General features: G+C 40.2%; 1 protein-coding gene across 3 annotated transcripts in view; it reads left to right on the top strand.

The window, feature by feature from the left end:
- Window positions 1-14,976, top strand: part of ZFR (zinc finger RNA binding protein) — a 49,153-nt gene that overhangs the window by 31,661 nt on the left and 2,516 nt on the right. For 2 of the 3 annotated variants that reach the window (XM_068667266.1, XM_068667265.1), the window contains exons 15-19: window positions 375-516; window positions 9,323-9,420; window positions 10,241-10,336; window positions 14,181-14,292; window positions 14,398-14,495. In XM_068667266.1, the coding sequence (XP_068523367.1) occupies window positions 375-516; window positions 9,323-9,420; window positions 10,241-10,336; window positions 14,181-14,292; window positions 14,398-14,495 (546 nt within the window). Of the gene's footprint in view, window positions 1-374; window positions 517-9,322; window positions 9,421-10,240; window positions 10,337-14,180; window positions 14,293-14,397; window positions 14,496-14,976 lie in introns of those variants that run through there. The other variant, XR_011091237.1, reaches the window with a different exon arrangement.

The following is a 14,976-nucleotide window of genomic DNA, read 5'->3' as shown; positions in this document are numbered from 1 at the left end:
CCAATTGACATTTCAAGTGGCACTGAGGCTTTTCTTTCTTTTAAATGCTGTCAAAGTTTATGCTGTGTAATTTACTTTGCATATGAATTTCCTATATGGGTAGTTTTTCCTCTTTCTTTCGCATGCTTGGTGACTGCTGTGTGTTTTCATTAATGATTTGATAACAGTAAGTCAGTCCACAGATCTATGTGCATCTACATGTTTATATATTTTTTTAATTTGTATATACTGTGACCTCTTTGAATACAGAGGTATTTGCTTCATATAATTAATGCTGCATTTCTGTCTTTCTGTTAAAAAGACTACGTTGAAGTCCATTTTCTTCTCCATACTTTTATTGTTGCTGATAGAAATCTCTGTTTCCCAATATTTAGGTAATAAGTACTGAGAAATATGATATCAAGTGTGCAGTCCCAGAAGCAGCAATAATTTTAAATTCATATGTGGAACCCAAAATGCAAGTTACTATCACGCTGACATCTCCAGTCGTTCGGGAGGAGAACATGAGGGATGGAGGTTGGGAAGTTGTTAAAAATGTTACTTCTTTCTTATGTATTTTATACGTTTATCTATTCTGCTTAAGGTGGCGTTAAGGTCCTGGAAGGTAACATGCTGGCACACTAATACTGATTGAAACCTTGTTTTTCAACAACCAGTCTTAGTAGACAACAGTTGGTTAAAATAAATGTTTATATGATGCATTTATTTAATTTTTTGAAATTGTAACTTTATGTCCAACCTCAGCTTTCTGGAAAAGGTACAAACTTAAGTGTTTTTCCCCTCTTATAAAATAACTTGAAAAACTAAGTATTTTACAGCATGTGGCTATAAACTGGCTTTGTAGAGCAGTCTTGCCCTAAGATAAAGATTTTATCATTTTAGAAAAACAAATCACATGGTCTTGGATTTAAACTGGATCGGTATTACCGTCACTTACACTTCCAATTAGCAGTACCACTTAAAATACATTTGTGTAATAATTTTGATGGTAATGGTGCTTCTAACTTTAAAAGACAGTGCGATTTTTTCCAGCTCTCTGAGGTTGCTTCTTGGTCTGGAGTGCTTTTTTGAGTATATTTAGGCTCCTGGTATTACAATCAGTCTTCTATCCAACTGGCAAACCCAGACGAGTAGTGTAAGAAATGGCTTTGTCATTGAGCTGAAGCAGAAGGTTGAGTTTATAAATCAATTTACATTTCTGAAGTCCACAGTTTCTCTGGTGCCAGCAGTGTTGCTTTAGGGTCTGTTCTGTAACACTTTCAAAGCTCCAAAAGCTTTTAAGCCAACAAGCATGATTAATGTCTGCAGTACATTGGTTCTTTTTATTTACGGGTCAGATAAAATTAACTTTTGTTTCCTTTTAATCCTGTATTTTCATAGTTGAAAGACATGGCAAACAGGGTTCTGGTGATTGACAATGAACCTACAAATAGGAAATCTGGTGTTATCTTAATGCTTCTCATGCAGGTTGAAAAATTGTGTTTGTTTATGTATACATGTGCTTGTGTATATACATATTTATATAAGCCACAGTTTTTTAATTTCATCTGATCATTACATGTCCTCTAAAATACTTGAGGTTTTATACTGTATTAGTAAATGTTCTGTAGCTGTGACTAGTGCATCAAAGGCAAACTAGGTTAACAAAGTCATCCTATGTAATCAGAACAAAATCAAGATGCATTCTGTAGTTTGGATGACTTCTGAAGAGTCTTTGAGTGCTTTGTACATGACTTTTAAGCTGCACATATCATACCTAGCTATAAATGCTTTGTACATGTACTGTCACATCCAACCAATACTACTTGGTTTTTGGCAATTATAAGTGTCACATGACTTTTGGTTTGTCTGAATCAGACTTTGCATATTGCTTAAGTCCTTAAGGAATACTCTCACTTAAAAGCTTTGATTATTAAATTAGATTAATCATAAAAAGAAGTTAACCTTAAACACTATATTAATTTCTTAGTGTACTGTGCAAAAGTGCAATATTGATTCCTGCCATAATACTCAATTTCAATTGAATTTTTTCAGGCCTAAAATTTTATGATGCAGACTAAAAATAAATTTCTAATGCCTACAATCAATCCCTTAACTTATGCCCCCCAAAGGAAACAAACCTGTATTTTTGTCTGACCCACACTTGAGTTAAAATGATCGTTGTGAGTTTATTCACTGCCGAATGCAGTACTGCCTCTAGGCAAGCCAAATCAAGTTAGTTTTCTCTTCAAGACACTGAGCAGAATAAAATGGATGTGCAGTAAAGTTCACTCTTGAAACGAGAGAAAATAGAAGACTGAATTGCAAATTATTGCAGCAAAGAAAGCCCTATTATGAAGACTGCTGGTTATTTGCTGCAGAGTTAACAGTATGTGTTTGTGTTTTTTTTTCTTACTGCAGCTTCTCATGCTCTGTGTCTTACAATGGTTTAAAGTTTTCATTTTTTTTAGCTCGCTTGGGAAGCTAGTTCAGGTGATAAGGAAGGCTTTACCGGAAGAACCAGTTTGAATAAAGATGAGACTGAGATTTGCACTTGGAGTAGAATCGTGTTTGATGTGTAATAATCCCATTACAAGATAAAAGAAAAAAAAAAAAAGAAAAAATACAGTGTGAAATAAAATTGTTAACTGCATAGCTACTGTTCCTTACAGTGTTGTGCATTTGACAGTTTCCCAAATCTGATACATTCAAAGTGCTCTAACCCCTGCTGTGGAATATTTCCTTCAGCAAACAAAGTGTACATATTTATAAACACATATGTGTGTGCGCGTGTGTTTTTTTCCATCCTTAGCTAACAGCCCCGGTCCAAAGCCTTCTAGCAGAGGGACTTGATTCCTGTCAGGGGTTGCTGCCAAGACATCGGAAGGATTTTTGACCAAGGTTTTCTAAAGCTCAGTGTCACACCTGCCATACATTATAAAGGAGGGGGTTTGGATGCATAGTCCTAGCATCTCCTGTTACTTTGTGTTTGGCTTTTTTTTCTTTTCGTCTTTGTCTCTCAGAGTTCAGCAGTGTTCACACTAGTTTTGAAATAGTTGACTGGGTAATATGTGTTTCACGTAATAAAACTTACCAAAATTGATATACCTGTTAACTTTTAATGAAGAAGTAGTGTGGACACGGCATGTTTAACTGAAGATTAACCCCTTATATTTAGGCTAGTAATAAATATGTAGGGTGAGAATTCATGCTTGTGTTTTGTAAATTAATTCAGTTTTGTGATTTAGCTTTAGGGTGGTAGGTTAGGAGTCTGAATTTAGTTGAATAGTCTTTAAGGGGTTAATCCTAAAATGTGAAACATGCAAAAATCCACAGATTAAATATTACAAGAGTTCCTTTTTTTTTTTTTAAGTCAGTATATTCTTAGTTCAATAAGTACCTTGGCAACTTCTGACTTTCACAGTCTTTTTAAGTTTCAAGGGTATTCATATGATTTCTATTATTAGAGGGACACTGTAGATTGACATTTCCAGCACTAAGTGCAGTTCTGTGTGCTTACAGTGTAATAGTTACTAATAAAATTATTTTCCAAATTTAAAAAAATATATATTTTTCCAAAATTATTTTCCAAGTTTTTGGAGAGCTGGAATTCAAGTAATCAGAGTTTAAAATTACATAGTGAATTATTGTGCTATAAATTTGTGGTGTTACCTATTTGCGTATTATGCAAGACCAATGGGCTGAGGCCAACTGTATGAAATTCAACAAGGCCAAGTGCCGGGTCCTGCACCTGGGGCGCAATAACCCCAAACAGAGCTACAGGCTGGGACAGGAGTGGTTGGAGAGCTGCCAGGCAGAGAAGGACCTGGGAGTGATGGTGGACAGTCGGCTGAATATGAGCCAGCAGTGTGCTCAGGTGGACAAGAAGGCCAACGGCATCCTGGCTTGTATCAGAAACACCGTGACCAGCAGGGCTAGGGAGGTGATCGTCCCCCTGTACTCGGCTCTGGTGAGGCCGCACCTCGAGTACTGTGTTCAGTTTTGGGCCCCTCGCTACAAGAAGGACATGGAGGTGCTCAAGAGAGTCCAGAGAAGGGTGACCAAGCTGGTGAGGGGTCTGGAGAACAAGTCCTACGAGGAGCAGCTGAGGGAGCTGGGCTTGTTCAGCGTGGAGAAGAGCAGGCTCAGGGGCAACATTATTGCTCTCTACAGGTACCTTAAAGGAGGCTGTAGAGAGGTGGGGGTTGGCCTGTTCTCCCATGTGCCTGGTGACAGGATGAAGGGGAATGGGATAAAGTTGTGCCAGGGGAGATTTAGGTTGGGTATTAGGAAGAACTTCTTTACTGAAAGGGTTGTTAGGCATTGGAATGGGCTGCCCAGGGAAGTGGTTGAGTCACCATCCCTGGAGGTCTGTAAAAGAAGTTTAGATGTAGAGCTTACGGATATGGTTTAGTGGAGGACTGGTTACTGTTAGGTCAGAGGTTGGACTCGGTGATCTTGGAGATCTTTTCCAACCTAGACGATTCTGTGATTGGTTTTATAAGAATGTAACTAATTGACTCTTTAGGCTACTAGAACAAACAAACCCATATTTTGTTTTAAGCTTATCAAGTTTATTAGCTTATCTTTTCCTGCTGTGGGTTTTCTCTGGGTGTACCCCTTGTCTCTAATATCTAAGTCATACCTATTTCTTCTGTTATCTTACCTGAAACCTTTCTTGTGTAGGTTTGGGTTGGTTCACAGAATCACAGAATTGAAGAGGTCAAAAAGGACCTTGAAAGATCATCGGGTCCAATCCCCCTGCCAAAGCAGGTTCCTCAGGGCAAGCTGCCCAGGTAGGCGTCCAGATGGGCCTTGAATATCTCCAGAGAAGGAGACTCCACAACCTCCCTGGGCAGCCTGTCCCAGTGCTCCGTCACCCTCACCCTGAAGAAGTTCTTTCACATGTTGGTGCGGAACTTTCTGTGCTCCATCTTGTGGCCATTACTTCTTGTCCTATCCCTGCAAACCACTGAAAAGAAGTTGGCCAAATCCGTCTGTCACCCACACCTCAGATGTTTATACACATTGATGAGATCCCCTCTCAGTCTTCTTTTCTCCAGGCTGAACAGACCCAGGTCTCAGCCTTTCCTCATAAGGAAGATGCTCCAGGCCCTGTATCATCTTTGTGGCCCTCTGCTGGACTCCTTCCAGGAGATCCTTGTCTTTCTTGTACCAGGGAGCCCAGAACTGGACGCCATTCCAGGTGAGGCCTGACCGGGGCAGAGTAGAGGGGGAGGATCACCTCCCTTGATCGTGGCCAGCAGGTCCTGTTATTGCACTCCAGGATGCCATTGGCCCTCTTGGCTACAAGGGCACAGTGCTGGCTCATGGTCAACCTGTCATCCACCAGGTCCTTCTCCTCAGAGCTCCTCTCCAGCAGGTCATCCCGCAGCCTGTACTGATACATGTGGTTGTTCCTTCCCATGTGCAGGACTCTACACTTGCTCTTGTTAAACCTCATTTGGTTTCTTCCTGCCCATCTCTCCAGCCAGTCCAGGTCTCGCTGAATGGCAGCACAGCCTTCTGGCGTGTCAGCCACTCCTCCCAGCCTTGTGTCATCAGTGTACTTGCTGAGGGCAGACACTATTCCCTCATCAAGGTCGTTGATGAAGATGTTGAACTAAACTGGACCCAGCACCGATTCCTGGGGAACACCGCCAGTCTCAGGCTTCCAGCTGGACTCTGCTCCTCCGGACACCACCCTCTGAGCTCAGACAGTCAGCCAGTTCTCAATCCACCTTACTGTCCACTCCTCTATCCCACACTTTCTCAGCTTTGCTATCAGGATATCATGGGAGACAGTATCAAAAGCCTTGCTAAAGTCAAGGTAGATGATGTCCACTGCTCTCCCCCCACTTACCCAGCTGGTGGTGCCATCATAGAAGGCAATGAGGTTGGTTGAGCACGACTTCCCGTGGTGAATCCATGCTGACTACTCCTCATAACAATCTTCTCTTCCAATTGCTTGGAGATGGCCTCCAGAACAAGCTGCTCCAATACCTTTCCAGGGACAGAGGTGAGACTGACTGGCCTGTAGTTTCCCGGATCCTCCTTCTTGAAGACCAGCATGACATTGGCTATCCTTCAGTCTTCAGGCACCTAACCCGTTCTCCAGGACCTTTCGAAGATGATAGCAGTTCGGCGTTCACCTCTGCCAACTCCTTTAGCACATGTGGATGCATCCCATTGGGACCCATGGATTTTTGTGGGTTGAGCCCACACAGACGCTCCTGAACCACTCTGCAGTCAACAAGGGGGGAACCTTACACTTCCCACACTTTCTCCTCCCTCAGGGTCGAGGAGTCCCGTGGGGGAGTCCTTGAAGCAAAGACTGAAGCAAAGAAAGCATTCAGGATCTCTGCCTTCTCAGCATCTCCCTTTACCAGGACACCCTCCTCATTCAGCAAGGGACCCACATTATCCCTAGTCTTCCTTTTACTGTTTACATACTTTAAAAAAAAAAAAAAAAAAAAACCTTCTCTTTATCTTTTATGTCTTTTGCAAGCCTCATCTCTAGGTGGGCTTTAGCCTTCCTTGTCGCATCCCTGCAGGCCCTGACAACCCTTCTGTACTCCTCCCAAGAGGACAGGCCCTTTTTCCACATTTCATAGACCTTCCTCTTCCTTTTGATCTTATAAATGAGCTCCTTGCTCATCCACACAGGTTTCCTGCCCCCCTTCCCCAATTTCTTACTCTTAGGGATGCATCAATCTTGAGCTTGGAAGAAGTGCTGTTTAAATGTTGCTCAGCTCTCACAAGCACTGTTGCCTTCTAGCAACCTAGCCCATGAGATACTCCCAAGCAAGTCCCAGAAGAGGTCGAAGTTGGCTCTCCGAAAGTCCAGGGTTGCAATCCTGCTTTTTGCCTTACTTGTTCCACCAAGTTCCGTCTTGAACTCCATCATCTCATGGTCGCTTCATCCCAAGCTGCCCCCAACCTTCACATCCCTAGCAAGCCCATCCCTGCTGGTAAGGACGAGGTCCAGGAGCAACCCCTGCTTCATTGGCTTCTCCACCACCTGCGTCAGAAAATCATCTTCAATGCATTGTAGGAACCGTTTGGACTGCTCGTGCCTGGCCAAGTTGCTTACCCAACAGATGTCTGGAAAATTGAAGTCCCCCAGGAGAACCAACGCCCATGATCATGAGGCTACTACCAGCTGCTTGTAGAAGGCCTCATCAACCTCCTCCTCCTGATCTGGTGACCTGTAGTACACCCCCACAACAGTATTCCCCATACCAGCCCACATCTTAATTCTTACCCACAAGCTCTCCACTTGTCCTTCACCCTCCCCCAGCTGGAGCTGGGTACACTCTAATTGCTGCCTCACACCGCTTCACTTCCCCAGCCTGTCTTTCATAACAAGGCCATAGCCCTCCATGACAGGATTCTACTCATGCAAGCTGTCCCACCATGTCTCTGTGATTGCAACGAGATCGTGACCCTGCAACTGAAAACAGATCTCCCACTCATCTTGTTTATTTCCCATGCTCCGCGCATTCCTATACAGGCACTTTAGGGAAGCAGCAGGCACAGTGACCCCTGGAGGGATGCAAGAAGAAGAAAATTCTGGATGGAGTATTGGGATCATTACCTTCTCTGAGGAGCACTCAGACAATCCTATGGGACAACTCAGAGGTTTTTCCCTCCTATCTTCAACAGTGAGAGCAGTGACTTCACCCAGCCCTTCTCTGTCACTTTTAGCTCCCCTCTCTTATTGTTTCTTTGGGTTTTGTTCCTTTTTTTTTTGTTTGGACTTTTTTGATTTTGTTTTAAATGAAACAGTTTAAATGTCTTCATTTGCTCTGTAAAGGCTTTGTTAGTTTCTTATTTCCACTTCAACATATGGTCCATAGGTTGATTATCTGTGAGAGAAGATAACCTTGTTTTTCTCAGCTTGGTTCTTAGTCCTTCTCATCTTAACCCTATGCAGAGCAATAAGAATATCATATAAAAATGCCTAAATCTCAATGTAGTATCTTAGTTTAAATTCAGTTATTGGAAACTTAGAGCACCATGCTCGTTTACATTTTTTTTTTGCTCTGCGTAGTAAAGTATCCTACTGTTCATTATATACTTGTCTATAAGTATGTGGCAGCTTCAGGGCTGTCTCTGCAGCATACCTAGAATTTTCTCTATGTTGGCCTGTTTTATAAGTCTCCCTCTTTCTGTGTTATTAATTCAATTCTCTGACTTCCCTAAGGTTATATCTTGCTGCAGTAAACCATATAGTTTCACACAGTCAGTTCCTGTGAAACGAGTGCCATTGAGAGAGGGCTTTTTGTTTCCTCTTACCTGGTATATTACCAGTCATGGTACCTTTTTTGTTATTGTTACTAGTCACAATAACCATTTTTATAAATAATAAAATAAAAACATTAAATGTATCATATGCTTATAATTTTAAGCAACCTGAATATACCATTTCAGACTGTTCAGTGTGGTTCCTGTTGTTGATTAAACCAATTCCAAAATGGCCTTATGGTCTACTCTATTTAGGTGACAAAGCAGTCAGCTTAGTGACTTAATTTAAGTCCTTTTCTGAATATTTAATACACAAGATCTACATTTTCGTTCAGACATTCTGCTTTTGTTTTTTAAACTATTCCTTGCTTTTCTTTTTTCCTGCTGAATCTTAATTAAAGCAGTCCCCTTTCAGATCTTTCTTTACATCTGAAGGTATATTGGAGCATATGTATTATGGGTTGAGGAATTTGAGTAAGAGAAGTTAGGTACTAGAAGGTAGTGGAACTCTGTAATATTGAAGAGCATTTCAGATTCCTTCAATTAGCTTTTAAAGCAAAAATCATTTCATACCAAGGTTAAGATATAATAAAAATAACATCACTACTAAACGTCTAGTGCTTCTGAGATGTTATACTTCTTTTGAGGACTAGGTCCCAAATAACAGATGACAGTTAAAACATACAAGAAACTGAGATTAAATGTTACTACTTGGTTAAAGTGGATTTTTGTGTTCTGTCTGTCTTGTGTTCTCTGTGCTGGCGCACTGTGTCCAACCATCCTTCCTTCAGTATTTAATTTTAGGGGATACGTATTTTTCCAGTGATAGCTTAAATAAAGAAGTGCTAAGCATTGCGTAATCTGCAATGCATTTGAAAATAAACTGAGAGCTAAATGAAGTTTATTATGCTCTTAATCTTTATGCTGGGTTGCCCTAATCCTAATTGAATACCTTTTATGGAACATTTACACGTGTTGTTCAAGGGTTTAAACTTCAAATGGCATGTGTGACATTGAAGCTACTTTAAGGAAGTGTCTTGCTCACCTGGTCAAACACCCATTCCTCACTGCATTTTGCCAATTCAATCCATTTTAGATGTAACCTCGGGTATGGTGAAAGACCCAGCGGACGTCTTGGACAGGCAAAAATGCCTTGACGCTCTGGCTGCTCTACGCCACGCTAAGTGGTTCCAGGTTCGGAACATCATTTTACTTTCTTCTTGTAGCCTTATGAGAGATTAGTTCAGTTGCGATATAAATGTTTAATTGTGTGAAAACACTCAGCGTTGTTCATGCTAATAATACTTACTATTTTTCTGGTCCCTAAATTTAAATGTAGAAAGTTGAGTATGGAGGAACTGCTTTATGCAGTTATTGCTCATTTGACATGATTTTTTTTTCTGGTCATTGAGAAGGCGATGTTGAAAGTTTGACTTGCTTGGGGTGATCATATGTTGTATATTTGTTATATATTCCATAAGGCTGCAGAGTAACTTTGCTTTAAATAATGGAATATGTGTTTAAAGCTTTGTGTTTAGATTTAAGACTTTTTTTCCTATTTTTTTAAGTGCATTAAGTGTAGGGAATGAAAGGTGAGAAGCAACTGTTTGGTTTAGTGACTTTGCATTCTGGCAAAGGCACAATAAAGAAACCAAACAGATTCCCTTGACCTTTCAGTCTCTATACCTACTTCTTAGGCATTTACTTTATCCTTTTTATTTCTAATATAGAAAGATACTGTATTTATTGTTACAAGTGAACATAGGTCAAAGTGTACAGGGGATCAAGAAATGTTATTCTTGTATAACCTGTGCACTTTGACTTTTACAAGCTTAAATTACTAACCCTGTATAAAATACTGCTGTAAATGGCAGCTCATGGAATAAACTTGTAGAATGATTTGTTTCAATCTTGTATCTGAGCTTCCATTGAACAGTGGTGTTTTAGTCTTTCAACAAGGCCTATTTGCTGTAGGTGCTGGCATTGATTAATTTGATTTTGTATCGCTCTCAAGGCTAGAGCTAATGGTCTGCAGTCCTGTGTGATTATCATACGTATTCTTCGTGACCTCTGTCAGCGTGTTCCAACTTGGTCTGATTTTCCAAGCTGGGTGAGTAATACGGTTCCTGAATGAGTCTTTTCAATGCACATGGTGCTACAAGTAGGGCACTGGAAGGTGTTACTGCAGTTAAGTGTAGAAGTAGTATGGTTTTTGTGCTTGTATTTACAGGGAATATAGAGGGTGCCTCTAAAAACATAATTTTCTGAATTTTAGTCATTTGGAGCTGGAATTTTTCCAAAGGAATTGCTGTAAAGTGACCTGTAAAGGTCACTTTAGAGAACAAATCACAGTAATTCCTGTGATTGTTAATGTGACCGTTCTCCAAGATGAAGTACCACAGCACTAGTCAGTGGATGTGTCAAAATTAGCATCTTTAATTATAGTCACTTCAAAAAAGATCTCTAGGTTGCAACCATTTACTTCTGATAATTCCTGCAGCTGAGCATTCTTGTAGCATTGCTTTTGCATTGGTTATTTTAAAAGATGCCCTACAGGAGTGTAATTTGCTCTCCAGTCTGTGGACCAGCCAAAATTAGTCTGAAAGAAAATTTCAGAAATGTGTGTAGGTAAACTGACTGTTTTGTTTCACAAACCAAATCGTGTTGCATTGTTCTGCTTCCCAGTATAAACTTTTCAGTTTTGACAAGAAGATCACTAACATTGTCAAGACAGTTTCAGTGGTTGATACTCTTTGAATGAGAAATGTGTTAGACTTTCGGACAATTCTATTAAATTCTGATAGTGATGATTTTTTTCTGGAAAAATATAGAACAAGTTACATTCGTTTTTTAAGTGTGAATAGTAATATATAGATATCGTGCCAGTTTCTGTGCTACATGTCTGAAAGGTACACTGTATAAATACAGCATACAAAAGCTAGAAAATTATGTAACTGTCCTCTTAATTATCACTGTGATGCTGAGTTAACAAAGAATAAAATCTGGTGTGCCTGCAGGAAAGCACCCTTACAGCTGTTGCAACACACATGAAGGTGAAGAACAAGGAATGTTGTTTCTTCTTTGTCACGTTGTCTGTTCTGAGGCACATCTAAAAGGAAGAGAAGTGTGTGTGAAGTCTAGCTGCATCTTAATTCTCTACAAGAGTGTTCCCTGGTTTTCTGAATTGATTTTTGACAATGCTGATATGCATTGTCAAAATGTCAGTGATGTGGACCAGCACTGAAGTCTGTGTAGTCAGTAATTTTTCTGGCCTACTGGCAAAGTCTTACTGACAAAGCAGTTACAGAATGAAAAATTGTGATTTTAAATACCTGTAGTTTATGCTGGTCACAGGTAGAATTTCACAGATTGAAGAAACATACGTATTTTTCTGAATACAGAACTTGTTCTGACCTGTATGCTAGAAGCCTGTTACAAGTCAAGGAGCTTTTCAAAAAGAACCGAAGTGTTTCTAATAATAGAAAGTCTTAGGAAGCTTAAACACAGACATTCATAGCACCATCCTTATTTACCTAAAAATAAAAACTAAATTGGAAGAATTCTGTCAACTTCCTACATGTTAGAAGGAATGACTGTTCAGGACTTACAGGTACCTTAAACGAGGCTGTAGAGAGGTGGGGGTTGGCCTGTTCTCCCACGTGCCTGGTGACAGGACGAGGGGGAATGGGCTAAAGTTGGGCCAGAGGAGGTTTAGGTTGGATATTAGGAAGAACTTCTTTACGGAAAGGGTTGTTAGGCATTGGAATGGGCTGCCCAGGGAAGTGGTGGAGTCACCATCCCTGGAAGTCTTTAAAAGACGTTTAGATGTAGAGCTTAGGGATATGGTTTAGTGGGGACTGTTTGTGTTAGGTCAGAGGTAGGACTGGGTGATCTTGGAGGTCTCTTCCAACCTAGATGATTCTGTAATTCTGTGATTTTCCAGACTTGAAATCCAGGACCTTACATGTACATGAACACTAGGGCATTGTCCTCAGGTTTTTGGTTGCAAAACAAGTGAATAAATGCAAAAACTTGTTTTGTTTTTTAAATTTACTGATGTGTTTTGCTTCATATCTGAAAACAGCTAAGTTACTGTGGCTAGTACTCCAAAGCTTGGTCCTCAGTGATCCAGTGGAACTATGGAAATGCCTCGCACAGAAATTGAAATTTATTAGTTAAACAGAGCTAAAATGGAAAGGAATGAGCACCCTTAATGAAGAATTGTAATCAACACTGACTGTAATTAGTTGCACGTGTCAGAATGTGCATTTACTCTTACAAAGTGAAAATAAAAGGCAGCGTTTGAAAAAGTGTAAATTCAGAGGAAGGGAAAAGAAGACATTGTTTGAAAATGAGACTTGCAAATGAAGTGGTATTGAAACATCTGTTCAGTGCTGAAAAAGCTAAGGAAAGCTACTCCTTGCCATTGCAAATCTTTTTAACAGTTTTCTGAAAAAATACATAAAATAGGCCTATAATAAAAAGAAGCAATGGAAATAATCACAGAGGGAAAAAAAAAGAGAGAGAATTTAAAATATACTTTTTAAAATGATCATTTAAACAATTTCTGATGTGTAAATTTTTGAAAATCTGTTGATCAATAAAATTTTTTTAAAATTGTTTAACATCTGAGTTAGTGTTAGCTTATGTCCAGAAAAAAATTGCTGTGAACTTCAGTTTTGTTAAACCAAGGAAGTAGTAGCGATTTAGATTAAACTTCAAAAGACACTTATATTTTTGATGATTTGAGTTTTTGTGTTCTTATAGGAAAAAAAATAATTTTTGTCATACTCTGTTACTGTCATTAGATACACTGTGTGCTGTTTATTCATCTGGCTGCCAGGTTTAGATAACCCATCATTTTTCAAGCGTTCTAAAAAAGTTGTTGGACAGATTGGCTACCTGTCATACAGTATGTTATCTGTATAAATTTCTAAAAGACTTTTGGGCAATCTCTGATGAGAAGAGGCATGTCCACATTGGTACTCAATGTTAATCTTGCCCCAGCTTTCTTCTATTCATTCTATGCATTTTTTTCTATTTTAACTGAAATTGTTTTATGATGTGTAATGTTCTTCAAAATTTCTACATCAAAAGTTGTTGAGTGAACCTAATGAGGTTTCACAAGTCCAGGTGCAAGGTGCTGCACCTGGGTCAGGGCAATCCCAGACAAGAGTACAGACTGGGAGAAGAACCCACTGAGAGCAGCCCTACAGAGAAGGACTTGGGGGCTCTGGTTAACAAAAAGCTCGACACGAGCCAGCAGTGTGTGCCTGCAGCCCAGAAGCCCAACTGCGTCCTGGGCTGCAGCAACAGAGAGGTGGGCAGCAGGTGGAGGGAGGGGATTGTGCCCCTCTGCTCTGCCCTGGTGAGGCCCCACCCGGAGTGCTGCATCCTGGGCTGGGGCCCCCAGCACAAGAAGGATGTGGGGCTGTTAGCGCGGGTCCAGAGGAAGGCCACAAAGATGCTCAGAGGGCTGGAGCACCTCTCCTGTGAAGAAAGATTGAGAGAGCTGGGCGTGTTCAACCTAAAGAAGAGAAGGCTCCAGAGTGACCTTACTGCAGCTTTTCAGTATTTAAAAGGTGCTTACAAAAAAGATAATGACTTTTTGCTCAGTCAGATAATGACAGAACAAAGAGAATGGTTTTAAATTAAAAGATGGGAGATTAAATTAGAGGTCTGGAGGAAATTCTTCACTATAGGGAGGTGAAGCACTGGAACAGGTTGCCCAGAGAGGTTGTGGATGCCCCATCCCTGGAAGTGTTCAAGGTGAGGTTGGACAAGGCCCTGAGCAACCTAATCTAGTGGGCACCCTGCCCATGGCAGGGTGGTAGCAGCTAAATGATTCTTCCAAAGCAAGCCATTTTATGAAAAATTCCGTATAGAACAAGAGTAGCAGCTTTTTTTCTGTTTCGATCAGTCTTCTTCATTAGCTGGTTTTCTTATTGTTACAGGCTATGGAGTTGCTTGTAGAAAAAGCAATCAGCAGTGCTACCGGACCACAGAGTCCTGGGGATGCACTTAGAAGAGTTTTTGAGTGTATATCTTCAGGAATCATCCTTAAAGGCAAGTTGAATTCGATCAATGTACTTAATGCTGAAGTAATATAAAATAAGTAGTCATGGTCACAATAAGGTAGAGATGTGCTACTAACAAGCCTAACCATTATAGGTGGTCCTGGCCTTCTGGATCCTTGCGAAAGAGACCCTGTTGATACACTTGCTGTAATGACAGATCAGCAACGAGAAGATATTACTTCAAGTGCACAGGTAAGGGAAAGTATGTGTAACATTACTAAAATTAAAGGCATCTGTTGTTTGTTTTTGAATGAGGCTATGTGTACATGAATTTTCCTTTCTTATAAGAACATAGTCCAGTTTTTTAGATGATGATCCTGAAGCTAAGCAATGAAAATGTCACAGGATAGGATGCAGTATTGTGTTTTGCACTAAAATAGCTGTGACCAGTTTGAAGCACTGCTTTCTATATATGACCATAAGGATGCTCTGTCTACAGCAGTATTCTATTAGATTTAAAATGATGTTGGAACTTAAGATTGTATAAATAAATTTGTTTAAATTTTAATACTTATCCATTTATGGTAATGACCAGTCACACAGATGAATAGCTCACTGACTATGTTGAAATTGAGATGCTGGATTTTGTACAGAGGCAACAAATGTGACACACATATATTAATCACTTTGTTGATATTGTGGGAAGGAAAAGGATGGATAGTGAGAGCTAAGG

The sequence above is a fragment of the Anas acuta genome, chromosome Z (genome assembly GCF_963932015.1).
Source record: "Anas acuta chromosome Z, bAnaAcu1.1, whole genome shotgun sequence".
NCBI classification, from domain to species: Eukaryota; Metazoa; Chordata; class Aves; order Anseriformes; family Anatidae; genus Anas; species Anas acuta.
Note: the sequence above shows the minus strand (reverse complement) of the source record. Positions and strands in the feature narration are given on the sequence as shown.